Here is a 27,241-nt window from a genome sequence, read left to right on the forward strand (position 1 = left end):
ATAGGGCAAACATAAAATAGGAGAGTTGCACAGTTTGCATCCTACCAATGAAAAACAAATCAATCCAGCTAAGAGGTTTAGAGGATAGAGAAGCTAGTGAGGCATTGAAGAAGATGGTACTAGTCAATGTCTTGACAGCAACGAAAAGATCTAATAAGAGCAGATACCGGTCACTACCACCGATCATCCTCAATTCATCCACCACTGATGCGACTATAACTTCACACCAAACACCAGGTCGAAAAAGCGCCTAGGAGTGATATGTTTTTAGAAACTTCAACAAATGACTCCAGCCTTACTAAAGCAAGTACCATAACAGTCCACCATATCACAAACGAAAAAATCAGTCACATTACCAGCATACCTAAATACAAGTAGAGTGCATCTCGAGTTAAGCCATGACAGAGCAGCATGACAGCACCAGAACATAAATAATACTCACCACTCTGATCACAGTTGAACTGTGTTGTGTCGTGGCAGATAATCCAACATCATTATCAACCTTTCAAGGTGCTTTGTCGTAAGCACCTTAACAAGAAATGCTGGACAAAATAAGAACCAGGTATAATGTCCACCCATGAGATCCAAACTTACAAGGTGGTACAAGAACATGAATGACTACAAAACAAAATGGAGTTTTACGAAACAACTATTGAGCGCCTCCTTGAATAAACAGAAAATCTATAAATATCAAGCAAAAGGTGAAAGCAGCGATATTTAAGTGGCTAATTAAAGATATCCCAGGGAGCATCTCAAGGAAAATAGAGGAACAGTTGCAGAAACGACTTTCTCTCAGCATGGTATGCTGGATTTGATTACATAGTCGTTCACAATTGACTAACTTGGCTTTATTATCTCAACAACACCAGGCACATCACCTCTGGTTTTACAACCTGAGCCCTTGTCTCACCTAGCCTTTTTATAGAATGTGCACAGTAATCTGTACTGTACAGTGAGTAGCAAAAGACAAATTGCAAATATGGACTTTTTTGGTATACTTCGGCCAGCACGTTTTAAGGATTGGCATATTACTAACAATTGTTAGTGATTTAAAGCACCACAAAAACTCTCATTCCACCAGCATCACGATTTAGGCACAAATTGGAGTTTGCATCAGAAATGGATGTAAAGATATGCAGCAGTAATTATTACACCTTGCAGTTTTTTCTGGTTTTATTTTAATCTCTGGCACAATTTCCCACCAGGTAAAACATGTGTGCCATCAAATATGGTCAAATTATGTCAATAAGGTATATAGATATATCCCTCGATATACCTATTTTCACAATGGCTCTTGGGTGTAGCCATTTACGAGGAATGTGCCAACTATAAACAGCATTTAAAGCTGTAGCACCAGAAATCCAGAGACTTCCACCCACACAGCTACCCATATGTCAATAAGGTATTCAGTTCCATGAGGGTACAGAGAAAGAATTTACAGGTTGGTCGGTGTATGTTTATCTAAAGGGTAGAATAGGGTTCTACTCCTTTTGGAACTATGGACCTCACACACCCGAGAAGGTGTCATGCTTCATCATCGGGCTTTTTCCTCGTCGGGCTGGCAAGACAATACCAGACGGGCACCCTAAAATGGGCTCTTTAACTGAGATCTTTTTGTTCCCATGCCGTAATATGAAGTGAAAGTGTAGGGCCGTTAGGTGAAGTTCGGTGTGTTTGGTGTTTAGAGTGCATACAAATGATTTCAATAGACTAGGTAGTACTCTAAAACCATTTTAATCGGGGAGTCTACCTGTCTAGTGAAAAACAGAACTTGCAAACCACTTACATAATGTCCTGTGGTTGCTTCTACTAAGAGGTCAACATGCTTCTTGCTTCGCTTGGCACAAAAGTGATCAGTTAGCAATTCATCAGGACCATAAATCAAGTGTTACATCTACACAGTGGTAAACACCAAACACACCCATCTACACCTCTCGGCCCTACACTTGACCTTAACATTAAGGCTTGGGAACAAAAAGATCTCTGTTAAAGAGCCCCTTTTAGGGTGCCTGTTGGGCTTTGCAGCCCCAGCCAGACAAGGAGCAAGTCCTCTGATGAAACATGACACCCTCTCGGGTGTGAGAGGACCCTAGTTTCCAAAGGAGTAGACCCCCGTTCTACCCTTGGGATAAAAATACACTGACCAACCTGTAAATTCTTTCTCAGTACCCTTAAGGAACTGCTTACCTTATTGACATAATTTGACATGTACTTGGGGCTCGTATACTGGACCTATAAGTGCCCCTAGTACCCCCTTCTTTGACTATAAGCCATCAATTACGGTGCCATAAAATACTTGGCAGTTAGTTCCTTGCTCATTACTGTGGAGGCTAGATGGAGCATAAAACATAAGTATATATAGATCATTTCACTCACACGGTTGAGGCTTGAGACAGACAATCTAAAAGCCGACTTTTTAGGAGCGATCCACTGGCCTCCCAAAAAAGTGGGGCTGTGTACATAACTTAATGAAACAAAAAAATCCATGGTATACCGAGGTAAAAAAAAAAACATTCCCCGTAAGGACTTTTTACTACAAAGTCCCCATGAGCAAAAACTGACCATTGGAATCAAAGCAAAATCTCGGTGCCTGTAGGTTCAATGAAGAAGCGCTACTTTTGGTTTATAGGACTCTGCTGCTTGGATGCTTGTCAAAGCTGCTTGAGCACTCAATGTCATGAAACAAAGGAGCTATGGACTCGTTACACTGACAGTGACAGCGATGATCAATCCAAAAGAGTGCTGGACCACCAGATTGCGGCACTGCTAAGCAGAATAAGTCTACTATGCAGAATAAGTCTACAGGGTCAAATGAGGTATTACTTGTATATAAAAAAAAAGACCACATAAAAATAGCTTAATCAAGAACTGCGGAATCTGACAGTGGATGAGCGTCTGTAACTCGCACCATTCACTGTGGAGCTTAAACCAAGCACCACTGATGCTACCTGTGGCCACTGAGTATCAAAGTTAATACTATGCAGACTTCGAAGCAGTCTCTGGCTGAAAGAAGCCATATTATTCCTAGATACATAACATATGGCCTCAATGATAGGATTGGGTGTGGTAAAATGGCACTTTTCCTAGGACAACAGAATGGATTTCGCCAGACCTGCTGACCTCCTCCACTTATTTTTTATTTTTAAACAACTTATCATTGGCATTCCAATAGTATCAGAAATGGGAGTCTCTAGTTGGCAGTGGCTTGCAACCTGTCCAAGTAGGGACCCTTATTCTGGTCAGGGTAAGGAGGTTACACAGCTAAGATGACCCCTGCTCACCCCCTTGGTAGCTTGGCACGAGCAGTCAGGCTTACCTCAGAGGCAACGTGTAAAGCATTTTTACATACACACACTGTAACCCAGTGAAAACACTACAAAAGGACACTACCAATATTTATAGGAATAAGACAAAAACGACAAAAATTCACATACACAAGTCAAGATATCACTTATTTCAAGCAGGTATGATTTTGTTGTTCTTTAGGCTACTTACACCCTCACTACAGCATAAATAACAATGACTCTTAATAATAATAATAATAATATTAATAATTAATATTAATTCCAGATTTGTAAAGCATGACTTATCACCCCTAAGGGTATCCTGGCGCTGGGGGCCACGGGGAGATTAAGTGAGCTATTGCACAGAGTCACATGATACTGAGCTGGACGGCCGCCGGAGATCCCTGCGCTCAAGTCAGCTGCTCTGGCTGCTACGCCACACCTCTCAACTCTTGAAGCTAGTGCGCTTCTAGTGGAATAATTACGGTAAGTGGGAAATCAATGCAAGGAGCAAAATAGAAGCCCATTGAAATCGCTCGGGTTCAAAGTAAAGAAAATCAGGTTGTCATTGAATATTGCACTAATCCCAGCTAGCAGTGCTAGCCCATTTCAAAATCAGGCAATGTTTCCTAAAGATTCTTTTTGCACAGACCGCAAAGTGCGGCAACTCCTTACAGCAGAATACAAGGTTCAGGGTGAACATGGGCCTCCGCACATCCCAGGGCAATGTTCAAATTCAATTAGGCTCCTTCTCAAGCCTTCAAAGTACTTTTGCTGTTCCTCCAGATTGCCGTCTTGGCCCCAGAGGCTTCTGACTGGCGTCACGGGGACCGGAATGCCACAAGAGACCGGTGGACGAGTGCAGACTGCCAGGACGCTGCAGGCACAGCCCCTGTGTCTGGGACTAAACAAGGATGCGGAAATGCATGTATGGCTAGGAGATGACTAAAGGTTCTAATGGTACTCTGCTCCTCCATACTGTACAATCCGTCTTCCCAGCCAGACTACACCATTACTTTACCCTCCTTCTGTATCATTTAATATCATACACTTCTTAGCGTCTTTTTGATCCCTGGGAAGACTCAGACTATAACCATTGGACGGCCTATGTTGTGGCCATGGACCTTTCCGGTTTACTTATCACTCCTCTTATATACCATGATTTGCTTCAATGTACTCAAGTGGTCTTTCATGTTATCATTACTAAATGTTATTGTCAGCTCTACCTTAAATATGTCCTGTAATGCTACTCATTCGCACTTTCTTAATTTTCACTCTCATGACATACTTTATTTTACTTCTATTCTTTTAATTCGACCAATATATCCATATCCTCTCGCCCGGTCTTCCCACTGATTTCTACCCGTCTCAACATGGCGCTACCTACTAAAACCACCTTGTTTGTTTCCATTAAAAATCACCCCGTTCCAAAATGGCACCTGCGCATGAACCTCGTTTTTTTCCGGGTTACTACCCGGAAGTACTAACACGCGACCTTTTTAAGGATGCCTGTTTCTTTTGGTCTTACTTATCGCATTCAGCCGAAGAAACTCACCGAATCTGGCATTAGCCGAGACCTAAGGTAAGCAATACTACCACCACCACCGCAGTGTCCCAGCAAACGCTTAGCTCACATGTTACATCAGCCTTTCTTTGTTCTTCTTCCCTCTAGAATCCAGGGCTTAATAACCCTTTCTCTCTAATTGAAACCCCAGTACGAGATTACCCGGTAAGTGATCCTTGGATCACACCTTGAACTTCCGACGACACTGCTCACCTTTTTACCGAAGTGCACTGCTAGCTTAATACACTCCGACTACGTCCGTCTTTTGGACTGCTTGGATTTTAACGTCTAGCTTCACTATTTTCCGTGTGTCGAGCGACTATGAGCACCTCGCACAACCCATTATAGCACTACTGCTACAACCACATGGATTTCGTTCCGTTTTGACCGCCTCTACCTAATTTACAGCCCTTGATATTCATTCACAATCAATCTATCCCCTAGTGCATGATACTGCAATCCTTAACCCCGATTGCCCGAACTTGCTTCTATTGTAACGCGCCACCTCTCGTTTTATTTAAAATCACCGTTTCATTGTAATTCTGGTTTACTTCACCACGCCCCCTTCTTCCGCGCTCCCCACAGATTTTTAGCAAGTGATACTAATTCTGATATCCTTTCTTCCATCATACACCTTGACCCCGCTGCCCCTGATGCCGCCAATTACAGATATACTGTAAATATACGTTCGCTTTAATCTACTTGACTTTCTTATGTTACTCTTGTTTTTTCTACAAATCTTAATTATAACGCTTGCACGTAATGTGGTAACTTCTATCTCATTCACGATTGTACTTTCTAAAAAACCTACGCCTTGCTGATTGCACGATTACTATGAAAACCCTCTTTAATCCGTTATAACCCGTTCTGCATACACGCGACTTTTTGATTGCTCTTGTATTGATACTATATGCAACACTATCTCTTTCTCTTCAATGACCGCATGCTTTAATTTGACTTCTAATTTCGTTCCTCATTGATTATGATATTTGACCAATGTACCATGCAAACTTTGAATTGATTTCAACCTGTCTCTCATATGCGCGCTCTTTTTATATTGGGGCTCAATGACTTGTTACACAAACCTGTGTTTTTTCTCTCTTTCTGATGTCAATATGTTTAAATGACCATCCTCGATATTTCGTATGTATAAAATCGGAATGTTTTACATGTATATGTGGTATGCCATTCCTCTCTTTAAATTTGTCACTCTGTTGAAATCTTTCGTCTACCAACTATCGTTACCCGGTGCACTCCTTCCATCTCTTACATGTCACTTAAATATATTTTAACTCCGGTTCTCACAATACTCTTTCTCACTCACACCCTATTTTTCCTTAATCCCTCACCCATATACTTACCGTTCCCTCTTACACTAACCTCTTGTAAATTTACCTTTGCCACTTCTCGCACCTCAACTCTGTCCCTCCCTTCTCCCCTCCTTTTTCTCCCTCTTACTAACCCCTCTATACTTACCTTCCACAACTTTGTGTGATATGTGCTCATCACTGACCGAATTCTCCTGAAACTTATGTTGTTACATTGCCCATGTACAGCCCTGAAGAAGCCCCAGGCCTGATGGCCGGTTAGGGGGCGAAACACGTGTTGGCTGTGCCCTTCTCCTTTCTTTATTCATACTTGACGAATAAAGCACGATTATATGACTAAACACCATCGGATCTATCTACATTGATTTGGAAATTTCTTCCTTAGAAATCTAAAACTTAAACTCTTGCCCGGATACACCTTCAAAGTTCTACGTTAAATTAGGGGGATAGGGGCCCCTCCCCCTGTTTCTGGGCCAGAACCAGTACAAGAAGGATCTATGCTTATTACATGACTAGTAAGGGATTATGACCTTTTTACCCTCACTCAAATGAAACAGCCCCTGTGTGGTGGCCAGCCACTTTGGACAGTGAGCCTTGAACCCAGGACTTACAGTGTGGTAGACAGGGCACGGCTATGTCGGGGGAAACAGTTCTTCAGCAGCACTTCAGGTGCTAGACAACCAGGTGAGTCCCCAAACCGCTCGGGACTCCTAGTGGTGTTCGCAGTGGGAGCCACCAGTCCACAGCACCCCTCTCTGGTGCAGGTGAAATGGGAACACTAGGGCCAGCAGCAAATGAAGAGGCAGGCTCAACGTAGATAGTGTGGTGCAGGGCTCAAATGAAGCACCGCAACTAATTCCTTGGCGATGTCCAGGCACGCTCCTGTAACTTGGAGAGCACAAATGACAATGAGCTGAAGCACGAGATCTTTGATATCCCAGAAATCTCTCATGGAAATTGAGGCAAGCCCTTGGAGTTCCTTTAGGTAGAAGTGGATGCACAGGGCAGGTGGATACAGAGGAAGCAGGCCAACACAGCGGTGCACAGTGCAGAGTGGCAGTTCCTCCTGGCCACACGGCAATCAGCTTGTAGCAGGCCAGCACAGCACTGGCAGAGTGGCAGTTACTCCTGATACCGCAACTCCTCGTAGTTGAAGAGTGTCCTCATGACTCCACAGCGAGCTGATTTTGGGGTGTCAGAGGTCCAATACTTATACCCCTTTCCACCTTTGAAGTAGACAAAATTCAAAGGAAAGACTTTGTAATGCACAAGACCCTGACTTTCCCTGACCTGGCTCCAGACACACTACAGAGAAGTGAAGACAGCTTTGTGTGAAGACAAGGTGTCAGTGACAACTCCTCCCACCACTCTAGCTCATGGAGGCCCATCAGCCTGGTGATGGGCCTTCAGGATATGCAGGGCACACCTCAGCTCCCTTTTATGTGATTATCTAGAGTGAATGCACAAACCGCCCAACTGTCACCCTCCTGTCTAGAGTGAATGCACAAACAGCCGTCCCTAAGACGTGGATTCCACAGGCAGGCAGAGGTCCAAAACGGTAAAGAAAGAAAATGCCCACATTCAAAAATGGCATTTTCGAACACGCAATTTAAAAACCAACTTCACTAAAAGATGTATTTTTAAATTGTGAGTTCAGGGACTTCAAATCTATATCTATTCCCAATTGGAAGTTACACTTGTAAGAGGTTATAGGGCAGCTCCAATGATAACCTATGCGAGAGACAGTCCTTGCAATAGTGAAAAACAAAATAAGCAGTATTTCACTATCAGGATATGTAAAAGACACCAGCATATCCTACCTTTTAAATACACTGCACCCTACCCATGGGGCTAACTTGGGCCTATCTTAGGGGTGCCGTGCATGTAGTAAAAGGTAAGGTTTGTGTCTGGCAAGTGGGTGCACTTGCCATGTCGACATGGCAGTTTAAAACTGCACTCACAGACACTCCAGTGGCAGGCCTAAGACATGGCTGCAAGGCTACTCATGTGGATGGCTCAATAGGTGCTGCAGGCCCACTAGTAGCAATTGATTTATGCGCCCTGGCCACACATGGTGCACTTGTCTAGAGGCATACCAGTAAATAAAATATGCCAATCATGAAAAACCAATCACATTTACAATTTGCACTGAGAACATATGCACTTTAGCACTGCTTAGCCGTGGTAAAGTGCCCAGAGCCCTAAAACCAACAAAAACAGGTCAGAAAAAAATAGGAGGAAGAAGGCAAAAGGTTTGGGGATCACCCAGCAAAAAGGGACCAGGTACAACAAATATCAATGCAGTACACAACTTTGAAGGGCATTAAGCGAGGTCTCATTAGCATTACTTTACTGGTGTGCATCGGCATTTTTAGTTAGCAGCTCTTATTTATTTGCTTGGATCTGCTAAGCGTGCAATGCAAATCTCCCATACTTATTATATAGATGCTTTTAAATTGGCTTTATTTGGGTGGACTTCTCGTTCCTCCCCAGGATTATTCTGAAGGCTTTTTATATCTGAATCGTTGCTTAATGTGAGGGCCATTGCTGGACTTTCAGTGCATGACTATGGCTCACTTAGCTAATACTAACAGGAGGGACACCAATTTCATCACTCTTTTCACTTACATACAGGAATTTGCAGTTTTGGATTCTGGGGATCTGGCAGACATATTGCTTTACTGAGTGATGCTCCCCACTGTCCTCTTGCCTAAACTTGCTAGGCTGACCACTAGGTGTTGATACTGGAGCTGTGAAGATGACAGCAAGAGCAGAGCAAATGTAAGTAGGTTGGTGCTTTAGCCAAAGCAAAATATTTCCTCTCTCTTAACCTACAGCCATCATTTATATGTCGTAGAAGAAAATTTGTGCCATGCTTCTGGTGACATTCTAGGTGACTGAATTGCCTTCATGGCACTGGAAAAAAACAGATCTGACATGACGTGGTACCCAAAAACAAATTTAGCACTGAGACTTTACCTCTGTGGCTGACTAAGGGAGGTATAGTTCATAGGCACCAACAATACACTGTAAGAGGAAAGCAAACATTAGGGACCACTAGATGCTGTGGTAGCTGCAGTTGGGATGAAGGGACATGTTCTAGTCTGGATCACAAAGAACTGAAGATGTTGAGTGAAGATCGAGAGGAACAAAGGCCAAGCAGGAAGATGCTATATGGGACCTTGCATTGTATTGAAACTATCCACACAGTATTGCTTCCCATTTGTCTCAAGATAATTGAAGACATCCCTGGAGTCATGAATAAGTCAGGCGGAAGGTGAATGAGGGCACTGAAGAAAAAATAAATCTTCCACTGAAGGATGTAAGATGGAACCAGTAGAACCAAGTGCTAACTCTGTTTTCTGCACTTGACCAAAACATGTAATCTTGGTAGGATTATTTATTCTCACTGCCAATTTGAGGACACACAGCTATTGACAAAAATTCTAGATTAAACACTGTAACGCGAAGGATATTTAGAGTGAATATAAAATGGGTGCTGCCATGGAATCAATTGAGTAATACCAGCATTATCCAAGTTCTCGCTACTGCTGGAGGGACAATTAATAAACAACAGAGGAAATAAAAATGAAAATACTAACATATGCACAAATTAGGTACAGTAAAAAGCTATAGTATTTGGAGGGCCCTGCAAGACTTACAGAACACATGCAAACACAGACTACAGAATAAATTATAAGTGGAACATGTTCTAAAGCTCTGGGAAAATGTAGACTACGATTGGAAATTCAAGGTAGGCGAGGCCTCAAAGTTCTCCATTTCTGGTCCCACCCCTATCTAGAAAGATGGACAAATCGCATGGTCTGGACCCATCTGCGTGTGCTTCTCTTCAGCAGACCCGCTGAAGTTGAGGTGAGTGGTGGATCCATGAACAAGAACACAGAGATTACAAGCATCGATCTTTTTATGAGACCGCAAGCAAATTTGCCTACTTTGTTTCAGCTTAGGAGTGCGTACAAATGGAGTCTGTAAGACAGATAAAGGGGCAACAAAGTTGTTTTGATTTAAATTTGTAGATGCAAGCCCAGAGGACAACAAATTGTTTTATTCAGATTGTTCTGATTATGCAGGAAGAGTTAATATGCAAGTTAATGCTATTGATTTGGTAATGGGTAAGTCAGGAACATAGGCAGAAAGATTGGAATTTCTAGCTGACTTATTGTCAGTGAAGTCTAGCTAGCTGACAAGCCATGAGGATTTGGGTGGGCTGTGAGGTCTGCAAAAGTAGGGTTACTAAGTTAGGGGAGTGACTGTAATACTAAATAGCAGCATGGGTTTGAGGGCTGGTAGGCCTAAAATGGTTGGTTGTGTTCAGGAGACGAGGGAATAAAGGATGTTGATTTAAGTATTGACGGGTGATGGGACTTGATAGTGGCAACGTGCATAAGCTCTGGCCTTCCACTTCAAAGCAGCCTTTTCCACGGAGACTAGTTATGGGGTCCATTATGCTATGATCCATGATGCTCCTCTGCCTAGTACTCTTTCTATGCAGGCATGTGAGCCCCATTTCTTTTTTTCCAAGTCATGTTCTTATCCCTTCCTCACTCACACTGCAGATACTTTGCCTCCCTTTAGTCAGTAGTGATTTTCATGTTTTAGGTACTCACGCGGGCAGGTGGTGGTCTGCCACTCCAGGCACTGTCCATACGGGAAGGAGATGATGTACGCGTTGGAGTCCACGCACCGCTTGGTGTTGCTGCACCACATGCACTCCATGCTGTTGCTTGTGCAATTTGCACAGCTGGTGCGCAGGGAACATGGTTTCTTGCAGGGCCTGGCATTCTGGTTTGGGCTGACTAAAAGAGAAAGAGACACAAAGTAAACGAAAGGGAGATTGCACATTTCTATTTGATAATTTTGAAAAACCATTCATCCAACAGCAGCACATTCTTACCGTATTTAGTTATGTGGCGAATTTATTCTCAGCACTTTCTGAAATTGCAAACTGCAGTACACATATTAAAAGAGCGCATAATTCATAGACCAGCGCATTAGTGTGATAGAATGTTAAGCAACCGGAAATGCTAAGGAAAGCAGGTACTACCGTGCTCGGAAAAATTTGGTAGACGTAAAAAGATTGAGGTGTGCAAAAAACGTAGGCCATTACATGAATCTTGCTGACCAGTACACAGTATGATTCACCTGCAGACATTACGAAAAATGACCAAAGACATTGTCCACAGAACACTTGGACTCTACGATAAACTCAGAACTGTAAAGGGCCCCACCAGATTCCACAACCCCCTTGGGACCAGGCGCTGGACAGGTGCGTAGCAGTCAAAAGTGGAAATAACAGACCGAGGGAACACACATTGCAGGTTGGTGGCCCCCACTATCAGCAGATGCCGTAGGTGTTAGATTGTGATCAGGGCGACTGGAATAATGTAACATGGTAGGCAGGAACTGGGGTGCATGCACACATGTGCCCCCATGCATGCACCCCGGGCCCTGTTTCCTCTCTGCCACAGTTTTCATGGTGGGCTCACTGTCATGAAAACTGTGGCGGAAGAGTAAACTCATAATATGCTTGGCGGTGCCGCAGTGGCACTGTCAAGCATATTGTGGCCTCAAGACTGCTGCAACACAGCCAGGCATCTCTGATCCTTGGCAGTTGCGGAGGTCCTATGGTGGTCCAACTGCCCAACTTGTAATAAGGCGGTTGGACCACCGGTGCGGCAGTGACCGCACCGCCACCATGGATACGGACGTCTATCGAACCGTCGTAGACGTAATTAGGCCCTTAGTTACGACACATACCAATCAGTGCCTTTTTTGCTGTCCATTTATTTATATTTATGATAAAATAGCTAAGACTAAATTAATTTTTCACTTGGTCTGAAAGTATACCAAAGCCTATCTCTTCCCAGTACAGTATGTCTTATATTTATCTTTGACATTTCCCAATATCCGCAAACAACTTTTTCTATATAAAAAAAAAAAAAGTGTGGCATGGCTTATTTTCCACAAATATTAGATTGTAGTTTTTTGAACCATAGACGTACTGTTATTATGTTCATAGTTTGTGTGTGCGTTTGCCATCATTGTGAGATGATAGATTTGATTTTTTCATTCGTCTGTGTTTCATAGGGGTTATTGTTTTATGTGTGCACTACACATACTGCATTAAAAACTGAAGATAGTGGTAAAAGATTATTTAATTTAATCAACAAAGATAAATCTGACAATATGAAAGTAATAGGAAGTGGAAGATCCATGGATTAGAAGTATTTTTTCAAAAATTAGAAAAACAATAACATGAGAAATATCACTATTTTTATCTGCAATAAAGTCAACTTTAAAATTAGCAGGAAACTTTTACTTGTGCATTTATATTTCTTTTGCAGTACATCAAGGCCAGAAGGTTTGTTCGCGCCTCACATCAGATACGATAAAATGGGTCATTGCTCACACTTTTCATTGATACAACAGAATGGTCAACAATTTTGGTCTTACTGTACAGGAAGGGCTGATTTAAGGGCGTTTTAAGGGTGTTACAATCATTCAGGTGCTGAAGGATAGGAGTCAAGCCAGCTTACTTACAACCTTGATGTTACTATTGGCAAGCACGACCAAGAATGGAAAGGGACCAACACAATACATAGAATAGCAAGTACCCCAGCCTCGCGGGAGGGTGGTGGTGGTGGGGGGGGGAGTAAAGAGGGAGTGGCAAACTTGGTTTGGGTCTTGGAGGGCGTTGGTGTGCTAAAATTGCCTCATAGCCAATTATTTTAGCTGGTTGTTGCAGAGTATCTTGTATGTAATATGCAGGTAGTTTTATGAATTTTCTGTTTATTTTAAGACTTTACAATGCACATCATATACTGTTCTTTAGATTCTATAATTTTTCATGCGTTGGAGAACGATTGGATTCTTCAATCAAGCCTTCCATTTACAAATCACATTGTTTGTGAGCGGAAGGCTTGAGTGAAGAATCCAACCGGACGGTGGATTTCTCATCTCTAATTCTCTTAAGGACTACAAGTGTTCCCTGCTTCAGCATTACTGGCTGTCCACACCTTGTCCTGAAGAAGACCTGCAATCACGCACATTCTTGGGTGGAAAACGTCGATGGATCTTGACAAGCCATACCCTATGTTCTCCACCGCATGAAAAATATTAGAATCCAAAGAAGCGTTGCTGGAGATTCGAGTTCTTAGGGACACGTGTCCATTGAATCAAATATTTATATATGCTGTTTTTATCTGATTGCACTGTACATATTGCTTTCACTTAAACACCTAGTTAGTCACTAGAAGATCACTGATTTACTTATAAGTCACTTTTTCGTCTTTTCTGGTATGAACTTGTTTTGGGAACAGCTTCGGATATACAAAAACGAAAAAAGAAAGAAAAGCAGTACAATATACTAATCTTGATTTATCTCATTTTTGTTTGTTTCTTCTTATTTCTGTACATTATTGATGGAATGCTAAGAAATTGGTCGCCCGACAGAACCAGTTGTAGTATATGTAATAGTAAGTATGACTAAATCTACTCTCACTGATGGCGCATGCATGTTGCAAAATAAGTGACCATCACAACGTTAAAGTTTATGGATATTAACCCCTTCAGCGCGGAGCGGATTTCCGCGCCATGCTGAAGGTTCCGTGCGCGGGCGGGGCCATGACGGAACGGTTCCGTCATGCGCACAGCGCAACCGACGTGCATGATGGAACCGTTCCGTCATGCGCGTCGAAGGGGTTAACAAAACTTTGTAAGACTCAATTCTGCCCACCCTGGAGAGGCTCAAAGATGTACCCTTGAGAAGGGTGGGAATACATCTGTAGTGAAGGTGGCAATGGGGAGGGAACACTTTCAGAACCGAGTGGGCATGGAAGAGTTTTTCCATGGGAAAAATATTTCCCATGGGGGGGGGGGGGGGGGGGGTGAAAGGAAAGTTCTTAAAGTGCAACTGTACTATTGCAAAAGATTAGCTAATTATTTTCAGACACACATGTGTTAGACCTGTGCATGTATCAATGCCTTCAAATGAGAAGAGACACTTACATAGGAATAAAGAAACAAGTGTAAATATATCTGGTTTTCATTGAAAGAATCAGAACCATAGCGATTAGCAACAATAAAGGCAAGAGATACTAACTCTTGTTAGGCAACTGGGATCTGACTTGGGAATTACCAAAATAATCCTGTGTTTTTGTACTATTTGGGTGCAGCCAGTCGTGCTATTTGTTGGAGGTTTCTTATAACTACATGCCACATGCAGCCTATTGTGACATCCATTACTACAGCCTACTGATTTAAGTGTCTGGACACCCTCTGTCTTCCATGTCCCTTCTCCTTAGTGTACTGCGCGAATGCGCGACTCTGTACAAGCTCTCCAGGTTGTGAAACGTATGTAGTGAGTAACTGCAGGAAGAGGGTAGTCTTGGATTGCTCCCACAGATTAGAATTAGGGAGTTATGGAAGCAACCATCTACAAGGACGAATTTTGGCTAAATTAGTGGGCCTTTAGGACGAAGAGAGAGTACTGTGGTCAATTGTGTCTAGGTTTTGCAGGCCTCTTGCAGCTCTTTTGTGGAATCAGGGGTAATTAGTGGTCCTTCATGGACCGATGAGCAACTAGTGCAGGTCCTGTGTGTGTGAGGTGGCTGTGGAGTCAGAAGTGTTGGACTCTCAGGAGACTAGAAGCACACTTGTGAACATGTATTGTACCTCAGTAAAAGACCACTTTTTCGATGATCGTTCTCAGGAAGATATCCCCAAAATGTCTTCGGTGTAGTGGGTCAGAATTAGCTTTTTGAATTGAGATGATCAATGCTTGTGTTCTCTCCGGTAAAAGTTAGTTCATGAAATAAAAAACAAATGGGTGAAAATGGAGGCAATGTGTGGACCAAGCAGGGATCGAGCGCCTTTGCCCGGGCTTGTGATAAAGGAGTTGATTTAGAAGAGGTGAATTCCACACTGCCAATGAGCCTAAAGGAAATCGCCACACTAACAACTTTTTGTCCAAATACAGTGGATGGCACACTGACCTCCGCTGGCGCATTTCCTGCTGTATGTGCAAACAAACAGAGGTGTTTGTTCTTTCGGAATTGGACATAAATATTTGTGGAAGATCAAGGAATTCCAATCTAAGTCCCCAGCTGTTACATTTACTTGACTAGTCTAATGTTTGGAGAGAAGAAAGGTGTGACCAACTGGTAAACGTTGGGCCCTGTTTGAACACAAAAAGTGTTTTCTGGTTTTGCTTAAAAAACAGGCTCAGGTTTGCAGCCCTTGGGCGTCTCCCCTTTAGGGGATAACAAGTAGCATCAAGGAGGGGATGTCCTCCGGGGATGTCACATTTGGAGACTGAAGCAGAACATATACTGAACTGGATTTGATGTGTGGCAACACATGCAAGGTGAGGATGTGGTGGATAAATGATAGTGTAAGGTTTGGGTGGGTCAGGGTGTTGGGATGGTCCGAAGCATTCTGTAATGTTTGATGCACATTTGCACATTCCGAGAAGCTGTTGATTAACTTTAGTGGAAGAGGAGATGAAAGGGCTTGGATTATGTTTCGTGGCTCTGGAGGGATTAGAGTGTGATTTGAGAGACCTGTCCTGCTTTAATGAGTTTAGGCTAAATTATTTTACCTAGCAAACAGGTAGAGTTGGTCAGCGATGGAACAATAGGGGATCGGGAGGTGGGTTAGCATCTCATCATACAGGTGTTGGTTTTGATGGCTTTCTGTTCTGCTGTTTACCACAAAAATCAGTTATGTGTCATAGTAATGAATTGCATTTTCGTTGTCATATCTCATGACAAATTTGGTCAGGCGGGTAGGTACGGTGGTTGAGGGGAGATCGAAGTTTTTCAAACTTTTTACTGAAGCAGCACAAATTAAGGCTGTAAGCAAGTTTGGGATAGGGTATGTTGCCCCGTGGAGTGATTGCCTGAGGACTGATATTGTGCCAGGAACTATGGGGTGATTTGGCTCTACAAGCAGAGCCAAGTACTCCCCAGCCACACTGGACTCACGGGGTAGTGAGGGCAACACTCAAAGGTGTCTCATGGAGGTAGTGTGGGGGGAAAACCCCATACTTCAACAATCACTCAACATACACCATAATTCACTGTTTAGCCTAGTGCTTCTCATAAGAAAACGTTATTTTCAAGTCTCAGCAAAACGAAAATCTTTGTAATGCGGTTCAATACTAAGGGCCAGATTACGATGTCAGACGGACTCACATTGTTTTGGAACTGGGACTGAATGACATCCTGTTGTCCGTCCCAACCCAGCAATTAGGATGCGACCGAATGCTGTTCGGTCGCATTCCTATTCTTTACAATTGGAGCAAGCATTCCAACCGGAATGCATGCTCTCATTGCAAAGAGCTGAGATGCAGTTCATCCTTGCACCCTGTGGCAGGCACCTCAAGGTGCCTGCCGTAGGGTGCAGGGATCAACAGGAGGGCACCAGAGGTGCCTCCTAGGCCTCCATCCGGAGGACTTGCACCAATGGGGGCCCTGCTGGGGGCCCCCAAAGTCGAATTTCCAAAGCCTGTTTCGGAAATGTGGGAATCTGCCATCTTAATCCTTCGGGCAGAAAGAGCCATGCAAGGGATTACTGGAGGCTTTGTAAATCCGGATCGGTTTCCTTTCTGACCGACCCCATTAAAATGGGTCATTTGGAAAGGAATCCGAACAGCCAATTACGATGTCATAGGAATGGCTCCGACCGATGGTCAGAGCCATTTCCTGTGGCATCGTAATTGGGCACTAAATGTGATATTCCAGACTATTGGTAATTGCTAAGCCACCACCTCCTGTATATAATAGTGATACCTAGACATAGGCAACAATAGGCACAGGTGCGAGTTTGCCAGTCAAGGACCAAGCATCATTAACCTGCAGGTCGTTTTGTGTGATCTTGCACAAAAAGAGTTTGCTCTGGTAACATTGTAGTTCTAATGGTAGGCTTGTCTTTACGGTTCAAGATACTGTCTTGGTCTTTTGTTCCAAGACCCTGTGTTACCTGTTAGCAAGGGTCACAGTTGTTTCAGTGCACGTCAGAGTGTTTGTTCGGTTCATGCTGCAGAATTTAGGCAGTTTCCCACTGAGATGAACAGTAGCAGGCTTTGTTAACAGTCACTTTGCCTTTGGTAGCTGTAGCCACTGGGTTGTGGAGTGTGATCGGCTCTTGGCTTTGGATGTGACAGGGATTTTTTACGGATACGCTGCACAACAAGCAGTGGCAGCATTAGTCCCTCCTGATATAACACAATGGTGCTGAACAGTAAGTGGCTGGTTTGAGTTGCAAATTTTCTACACACAGTTCACCACATAAACCACATAGGGAGACGGTGTGACATGACCTTTCGCATCTTGCTCATCTCTGGCTGCACTCCTGATGGTAGCCCATTCCTTTTGGGTACTCCACATGCCGCAAACATGTCTGGGCACCCCCTGTTTGACAGTCTCTCTTCTCAAGCAAGGGCAGGCTCACGCTTTCCCTCTCTGCCTGGAGAGCCTAGGTTTATGAACATTTTAGGCAGGATCTCTTTAAAGATGGCTGCTTCACTTCTGAGGGAATTTGAGTCTCTGTTTAGAAAACTAATGTGGGGGTCGCAAGGCCCAGGCTTACAGTGGATCATGCCGACAAGATGTCAGGAGAGGTGAGAATCCTGTACATGCAATCCAATTATGTGGCAAACAAATAGGCTTGCCTTGCTGACTTGATGGTGAGCTGTAAGCAATGAATACGAATGGGGATCTAAATGTACTTTCTCTTCTCCAAAATTGGTAGCGGACTCCTGTATTGTGCTGCATAATGAACCACTGATTATTTTAACCCTATTTGCACTCTCTCGCTCAGGCGTGGTGCACATTTATAAACAACTTCAGGTGTGTTATTAAATCTACCTGGAAGCACCTGTGTGGGGAAAGACTGGGGTTGAATAGGGGGATACTTGAAATCTTAATTTGCGGTCAGCCTTGTCTCACTCACTGATATACTCCACATTGGCCAGATGAAATCTTATCAAGACCTCTGATGAAAATGGATTGACTAATGGAGCCACCGTCAAGTTGTGAATGTCTCTTGATTGCATTGGGCCACCCCTTTATCTCTTACTCTCTTTCCAGATAAGAGCATACCTCCATGTCTGGGGTCAACACAAAGGGGTAATATCAGTACTTTATGGTACCATTATATTGCCCTGTTTCCTTCCAAACTGCCAACTCCCACAAATACCACTTGCACTAAAAATTGTCTGTACAATTCTAGGATGAAATTTGGAAGTACTCGCTGGACTCCCATGACAAGAGACTAAGGGAAGCAAGAATTAAGTTCACCTGCTTTACGATTATACGTAACTGGCACTGCACGCCATCCAGAACTTGAGCTATTGAACAACTGGAGGTATCCAGCACCTGACTGTGACTTTCTGCATATTCTCTGGTCTTATGTGACTCTATTGTCCCACTGGCTGCAGATTGCACATGTAGGGCTGTTGTGGAATACGCTTCTGGTCTTCCCGAACTTTACCCCATGACTTGTCTGAGTATCCTGGTGGTATAACTACAATTGGGGCAGTTAGTTTGAGATTATGCTAGCAATTGCAAAACTCGGAATCTTGAGGAGGACGAAAACACTACAGACGCCGATCCATGAGGTGTGGCTGGTAGAAATGAAGCATATATCAAGACATAAACAACTGATTTAAAGACTAAATATGGCACCTCTTCCTTTTGTGACAAGCAGGTTAGTGGTTTGATTCTTTCTCTTTTTCTCCCATACCCTCTGCCCATATCTCCCACGTGACTTCCCTTCGGCATGGGCACTGGCAGATTGCCTCCCTACACCTCCCATTCATGCCACTTACCCTTCCCAAAGAACATAAATTATTGCTTCAAAAAATGCAGTAAAATGAGAACAACTAAAGCTGATGAACTGTACTGTTTGACTTGCTCTCTCGGTAGAAACATTCAACTCCATACTTTTTTTTACTCGTTTATGCCATTGCAAAAATGAGCAAAACCAAATGAAAATCTGCCTCGTGTTTGCCCTTTAATGATTTGATTAAGTGTACTGCTACACTGGAACAGGTTGTCCTAGCGCTAGAAGACCGAATAAAGGAAAAGGAAGACATTTAGGCCTAGGAGAACAAGTGAGTGTTATGAGCAGATCCAAAAACGATTTAAATTCTTAAAACGATGTAGGGTAAGAGTGTTCCATGCTCTGGAAGCAGTCACTGACAAAGCACGATCTCCTGTTCTGGAGCAGTGAAGACTGGGGAATGAGAAAAGGCGGAGTCGAGTAGGCTTATATATGGAGAAATGTTTGGCCATAATGATGGTGAAGGGTCATAGATCTCTTTATGTCAGAAAGAGCCATAGATATCTTTATGTCAGACAAAAAGATCTTTAATATGACAAGACATTGCTTGTGAACTGTAAGCCAGTGAAGGACACCAGAAGGGAAGAGATGTGGGAGTGTTTGTTAAGACCAAGCACTAGCATTTTGGACACACTGAAGCCTGGTTGCCTACTAAGCTTAGAAGTAAGGATTTTCACAATCCAATCAAGACATAACAAGTGACTGGACAATTGATTTATGACTATGAGAGGTAAGAATGAGGAGGCCATTCTTTAGAATTCGAAGGACGATTAAGAAAACTGAAGTTATTTTGTTTGCTTGGTTTAAATAGGATAAGAGATAATATAAACGATTCCAAGGTTACGGGCTGACTGTGTAGCAATGGGAACAGGCACAAGTTCTGAGGCCACCAAGACGAATTCCGGATGTCCAAATAAGAGTATCTCAGTTTTATCAGAATTTAAACAAAGGTAATATTTATTCAACCAAATGACGACTGAGGGCATACAATTCTGGAAACAAACTAGTGTAGATTTAAAGTCGCCATCCAGATACAGAATGAGTCAGGTGCCATCCGCATAGGCGATTAAACTTAGCGCATGCCCTAGTATCAAAAAAGAAAGTGGAGCTATTTAACTATTAAAAGTGTAGGGCTGTGGGCAGGTCCCTGTGGAACTCCATAGCCCATAGCTTTAATTAAGTGGCCAGCGAAACTGTCTATGATCTGCCTACAAGAAAGTAAGTAACCTAGCCTAAGGTCAAATCACAGCCACCTATCAAGGCAAGATGTTGCAACATATGGAGTGAGAAACCATATCAAATGCAGCAGAGAGGTCTAAGATCAGGGCCGCCCTCTCTGTCGTGTCCTGAATCATTTGTGAAAGAAGCTACAATGGTTTCAGTTCCATAAGTAGCCTGAAAACCAGACTGACAGGTCCTAAGTGCCTGGCTGGAGTCAATGAAAGTGGTTAGCTGGATTTTCACATGAATCTCTATCATTTTAGCTGGAAATGGGAGAAGTGAGATTGGCCTGTAATCGGCCAGTTTTGCTTTTTTAGGCTGCTCGGGCTTACCTGCTTCACAGAATATCCCTCGTCTTTATGTGCACAGAGAGCTGCGGGGTGCACATCTGCGCTTATGGGGCCTCTTGGTCTGTCAGTTGAGAAAACCAAGTATGCAATAGTGCACTGAAAATGTCTGAATTAATTGTAACCACTGATTAACTCCTTATTCTGTGTAACCTGGTTCAGCCACACTCTCAAAGGTGTCGTACGCTGTACTGGGCGGAAATAAACATGTGAATGACAGAGAAATGGACCAAAGGATGAAGAAGGCTGGCTGAATGCCCCTATAACTAGGTATATTAAAGATAAATAATTTTAATAAAATACAAAAATCTAGGCCTAAACAAATTACCCCCACAACTTGAGAGAAAACTCCCATGGTATTGGGGCCATTACTTTTCCACTTTTCCAAAAACAAACTGTTTGGGAGTTTGTTTCTGGAAAAGTAAAATCTTGGTGTAAGCATCCATCACCAATGACTGCACACCAAACTTTTAAATGGCTTTGTATTAACTGCAATAATTGTGATTCATATATACCCACAAAGGTCACTGCTGGGCCGGCAGTGAACTCTAAATTTAGCAGCTAGAATAAGGGCAGAGTGGGGATGTAAAGTCCTCTGGCTCCCAAACTCTAAATTGGGCCCTCACTATCATTAAAAACATTACATTCCAAGCCTAGATAAACAAAAATCACAATATAAAATATTACGATAAGTTAGCTGAATTGCTGTACTTTGCTAAACCCCCAATCTTCATTAAAGGTATTCAGCATGCCCCAGAAGAATCCAAAACTCTGACAGCCTGACCACTCTACAATTTAGGAAAAGCACATCCTCAACCATTAAATCTTTCCAAGGGCTAGCCATTAAAGTCAGAATAGAATTCACAGAAAATCCCTACAGAAATATGTCAAGCGCAATGATCCAGCTACCTACCCGACAGCCTTATTGTACCATTGTCCATCAATGTGAATACAAACTAAGGGCCTTATTTAATGCTCCATCAAACATTGGCAGATATACTGCCCATGTATTATAATTGCCATAGGCTATGATGCAGGTTATATAGCGAATAGGACATTTGCCACATTTCCAATGGAGTATCCCGGTCGCCAACTGTAAATAAGTTCCTAAATCCCTATGTCTCTTGGAGGTTCCATTAATATGCCTTACCGCTAAAGCTCGTAGGGCTCATTTGTGGAATGCCAAAGCTCCCTCCATTTGATGGTGCTCAAGCCATGGCTTGAGTCACCTCTTCTAAGCAGTGGGAGCTTAGAAATATGCACTTTTCCAAACGAAGTTAACAGTTTACCTCTATTATGTGATACAAAGCACTTAGCCTCACTTACAGGGTGGACAGCATTCAGGCAGCATAGATGACATTTAATTCAGTGTACATTATACAGAACCACTAAAGCAAAACAAAAGTTATTGGCTAGTTATGCACTGTGCGGGTGGATTATGCAGGCGTCGTTGAGGGGGAAGGAGATTTTAAGGAGGAAGTAAGGGGATAAAAATTGGTATGCAAAAGTTCTCCACGAAGCACAGTGCCCAGGTGTAGCTTTTCATCTTTCATCTACTCACATAATGCACAAGAGACACGCTTATCCAAAACTGATTACAGTAATTGTACAAATAGAGGAGATTTGTCAATCCAAGATCCAAGCCAAGCTGGTTCTGTCACGCGTGAACCAACCACATCAAGGAGAAGGATGGCTTCCACGTCTGAGGTCTGCAAACCAGTGTGCAGCAATCTATGGCTTTCTGTATGGCTGCATTTTTTGATTAACTGTGCATAAGCCTGCACTCATTCTACACCAGTGATAAATGACCCCTAATGTATTCTGCATTTTACAATGACTTGTCAAGTGAACATCGTCACCTCCAGTGTACTACCTGCTGGGTGTCATGTGATGCCCGGTACATCACATAACAGAAGAGAAGTAAATGAATGGAGACATTTGTGGATTAGAAGCAATTCTGCATCAAGTTGATGTTATGTAGCACGTACAACCCTCACGTCTCAGTTGCACACCAGAAGACACTCGCAACAAGCAAGCACTATACACACACACACACACACACACACACACACACAAGGTCAGAGGGCCCCTAGGGACCGACAGGTCAGGAGGGAGGGTGGGGGGTGGGGGGTTGTATGTTAGTGGGGTTGATTAGGCATCTACTACATATTGTACCAAATGGTGCTTGTATTTTATGTATGTATTCATTCTTCCTGTTCCTTGGCTATAGTCATTAGACTATTTTATTTCATCTGACATAGGAAAGCAAAGATGTAATTCTATGACAGGAATTGTGTTACGATCAACAAAAGATAAAGCCGTATTGCACTTGCTATAACAACTTGTTATCGCTTTGTGGTGCTTAATAAAGTTTGTTATATAATAAATATAGCACGGACAACCAAGTTACAATAAAAAAAAAAATAGTAGTGTTACTGATCAGGAGCATACAACACTGTCCTTGGGACCTCTAAGGAGAATGTGACCCTGGTTATTCACAGGTTGGTCAGATGACGTCTATATATCAATGAAAAGATGGCTCTAGTCCTCAATTTTCTCTACCAACCTAATTAATGCATTATTATAATTTCAGGGCTGGTTCCCTTCAACTGGAGCAAGATGTCAGAATACATTGGGTTGTAGGAGGAGAGATGATAACTCTGAAATAAAATGGTCCTGGAGAGCTGGAATCATACATATTCTGCTTAAACACATGTGTGCCTGTTCTTTTATCCAGAAGATGAATCCTGAAAGGTCTGTGGTCTGGCGTACTACTCTGCAACAACCCACACCTGTGTCATATCCTCCCCACCTTCTCCCTTAGTTCCTAGACAGGCTTAGAATCAAGTGAAAGACTGTGCTGACAGCATAGAGGACTGAAGGACTCAACTTTAAATATTTTCTAGGGCAACTTGGCTGATACGGTGTGGTATTGCTTCCGGAATCAAAAGTGAATTCCCTTGATGTAAACATCAGATCAGCAATCTCTAGTTCACAATTTACATGCTGTGCTGAAGATTTTTATTAAAGGTTGAGTCTAGCAACAGCCTTTTAGGCTGAATGCAGCCGGCCACAGCAGAAAGCGCCAGAGAGAATGTAAGAACCCTTCACACCCTCAAGAACTACAGTCCATCCTACCACAAAGCTTTACTACTGGCTTTGCTTCTGATAGCCAGTCACTCGTCTAGCACTAACCACAAAAGACGATAATCGGGGAAGAGGATCAGCTCTGGAGTCTGGAGCTCAACTTCAAGGCGTCAGATCACCCTGCATTGGTAAAAGGAGCACACAGTGAAGACTGGTGCCACCGCTCCTCCACCCCAGGCCATACCAGGAGGATTCTAAAGAAAGGAGCTACGATATCCCCCACCTTGTGCCGCCATTCACCTGGGACTGTCCAATGGATTTGCCAAACATTACATCTTTCTCATGCTGAACATCAAGCATAAGAGAAAGCATTGTTACCTCAAATTATGAGATTAAAGAAAAGTGGGATTACTCAGAATAAGGTCAACTGTTGGTATTTTAACCCAATAATAATGTTTGAAATGTGTGTGGGGGGGAGGGAGACAACAGTTTACAATACTCATTCTCACCACTGAGCCATCTTGTCAAGCTAATATTAAAACGTTCTGCCCAGACTCCAGAAGTTTAGCAATGCAAAGACAAATTTGATACTCATTTGTGTGCAGCCAAATGCCCACGCATAGCAAATAATCCAACATTTATGTTAACCTGGTCTGGAATAACCCTTTTTTATAATTATGCAGAGAAACATTTTAATAATTTGCTTTACGACCTTATTTTAGTTTGACCTTCTCCATATTCAACATTCTGCCAAGAAATTTAAGAGAGTTCCTGGGGGGAGGGGAGTAGCAGAGCATAAAAGGGAAAGGCGATTATACAAATATGAGCCCTCCAGGGTCGAGGAAATATAATATCTTCAGAATTTTAAATAAATTCTGTGCCCTTTAGCGGCAAGAAACCACAAGATTTCCTTGTCCTTTTTTCTGGACACTGTCTAAAGTAGGCAGTGGGTGAGTTGAAAAGTAGGCAGGGCCAGCAGTGCATTTCGTACTTTTTGGCCTTGATATACTCTTTCTTTCCGCCCCTCAGGGATCCCCTCCAATTAGCCCCCTAACAATCTATCTTACTATGAAAAGAGAGGAAAAGGTTTATAACAGTAATAAATGTTGTCTCTTTATGGAGAGACTAAGGAAAAACACTAGCGTACTGTCGGAACAGGCTATGCAGTTTGTCTTCCTACAGAGGTTTTAATTGAATTAATGGCCGTCAATATATTGATTACTCATAAGAAAGTACCAGGATGCCACACTATAAATCACAGATATCTTTTGTTTCTCTCCTTCTGTAAGAGTCATTCAGACAATTTGTTACATTTACATTAAGGGGACATCCATTTTTCCTTTTTCGAAAGCACATCACCATATATTAGCTTTTCTGTTTTTTAATGCTTGATTCATCAGTCTCTTGAGTGAATTTGTCTTGGTGTTGTTCTGTCTACACTTTCTATGCTGTTACAGTTTGCTGATTTGTTCCCTCTTCCAACTTGTCTCTTGCACATCAGAAATGCAACAAAGTATGTGTATTTCTTTTTAAAAGGTCAAGTAGAAAATAAATATTGCCTTTGATAATTTACTCATCACCACGTCCATTTACATCACCTTTTCTGGTGATTCCACCAAAAAAAGGAAACCTAACATTTTCTGTAAGGCAGTGATACGTTTTTTTTCTCCTGGGTATAGTGCTTCAACACCTCGTTGGCTTATTGGTGGTCTATTAAAACTTCAAAATAAATACAAATAAATAAAATGAAATAAACAACTATACTAAAAATGTAGCCCTTCTCTTGAGTTAATCTGTCAATTGAATTGATTCTGTATCCCCTTACTCGTTCACGATATCAATTCCCAAATACTTATTCACCTTTGTGAAATAAAGGGTAGTACGTAGGAAATGACCACGTTGCAGAATTAAGGGTTCTGGAAGGAGCTATAATTGAAATGCAACTTCTTAATGTTTCACAGCGTGATGATGCCATACTTTGATATCACGCTACTTCAGGGAGCACAGTCCAACAAGACGCTCAAGTCATACTTTCTGGCACAACATCACTAAAGGGGTCAATTAAAAAGTTTCACATGACAGTTAGACCATTAAAGGGTTCTTTTCCATAAAATATGCAAAGAGGATCAGTTCATTGGTTTCAACCTGTCAAAATCCAGGGGCCATGTTACACATAGTGCCCTGAGTGCACAACGGGCGTGTGCACCTGTTTTTGTACCCCTTGGGAGCTATGGTATTACAGAAGGGGCCGCAGATATTTGTGGGGCCCCTTCTGCAAAGTGCCAATGCTAACTTCAGAGGGCGTTCCCTCATTTGAATGGGGGTGTGGTCCCACGCAAATGAGGGAATCACATTGCATCAGCACCCACACCATATTATGGACACAGGCATAAAGACAAACATGCCCTTAGGTGGTGCACTGAAAGTGCACCACAAAATCATGGCACACTGTTAGTACGCTCCCTGAGGGCAGCTCTGTGGAGATGGGGGGGTGAATGGGCTCCCATGGATCCCCACCCCCCCCCCACCAAGAAATCCCCCAGCAGGTGGGTGCATTCACTCATTGCACCCGCCTACAGGGGATCTCTAATCCTTCTTTAAGGTTCACGCAGGTTGCTGCCTTCACAGAGCAACACGGAGCAGCTTTGAAGCCACCACTCAATATTTCAACGAGTGCACTGCCCCAGGGCAGCTGCAAACGTGTGCTGCCCTGGGGGCAGCGCATTCTCTGCAATAGGGCTCTTTGTCCCTGCTTGCGCTTGGCGCACCTGCCTAAGGTGTGATGAGGCACAACCAAGGACAGTAAATATGAGAGCCTGAACGTTTGGAAATTCTATATGGAGTAAACAGGAGCAGGGAGAGAGGTTAATTGGTCAATCTACCTCACTTAAGTTGAAATCAAGGAAAAATGGTGGATCCTTTTGAGCAGAAAATACCAGAACATCTAAGGATTATGTGGCGCCGGATAGTGAAGGAGAGAGATCAGGACGCTGATAAAGATGGGTGAGAAAGCTGGTGTTGTAAGAGAAAACTGAAGAACGAGGTGACCCCTGATTCATTTTTGTTTACGTGTTATGGAGGAACATAATAGATAAAGGTGGCACAAGGGAGCAATGGATATAGAGCATTGAGCAGAGGGAAGGCTGGACTACACTGACTCACGGTAAAGAATTGATCACAAAGGATAGACGAAGGAACAATGAACCCTGGGCATAGGACTATGCACAGGCAGGTCTGTTTCTGAAACAAAGAGTGAAATGCTGTGCAGCGCAAAGCTAGGAGAATGCGGAAAATTTCAAGACAGATACAGAGAAAAAGGGAAACTTAAGTAACACAAGAGAATAACAAATGTATATGCCAGGGAAAGCAAGACAAAGTTAAGAGCAATAGAATAATTAGAGAAAACAGGGAAGGGAAATGATTGGAAAAAGTGTGGCTTTTGGGAGAAAATAAAATAGCCCAGATCCACGTGTTAAAAAGGCAGTTAAGCAGACAGGTAAATACCCGAATTATGGGCGGAGCAATAGGGAAACGGATCCATGGAGA

General features: G+C 42.9%; 1 protein-coding gene across 2 annotated transcripts in view; it reads right to left on the reverse strand.

The window, feature by feature from the left end:
* Positions 1-27,241, reverse strand: part of ATRNL1 (attractin like 1) — a 2,333,760-nt gene that overhangs the window by 1,380,326 nt on the left and 926,193 nt on the right. For both annotated transcript variants that reach the window (XM_085603276.1, XM_085603277.1), the window contains exon 17: positions 10,805-10,993. In XM_085603276.1, the coding sequence (XP_085459402.1) occupies positions 10,805-10,993 (189 nt within the window). The remainder of the gene's footprint in view (positions 1-10,804; positions 10,994-27,241) is intronic.

Source organism: Triturus cristatus, chromosome 1_2, assembly GCF_964204655.1.
Source record: "Triturus cristatus chromosome 1_2, aTriCri1.1, whole genome shotgun sequence".
Classification (NCBI taxonomy): Eukaryota; Metazoa; Chordata; class Amphibia; order Caudata; family Salamandridae; genus Triturus; species Triturus cristatus.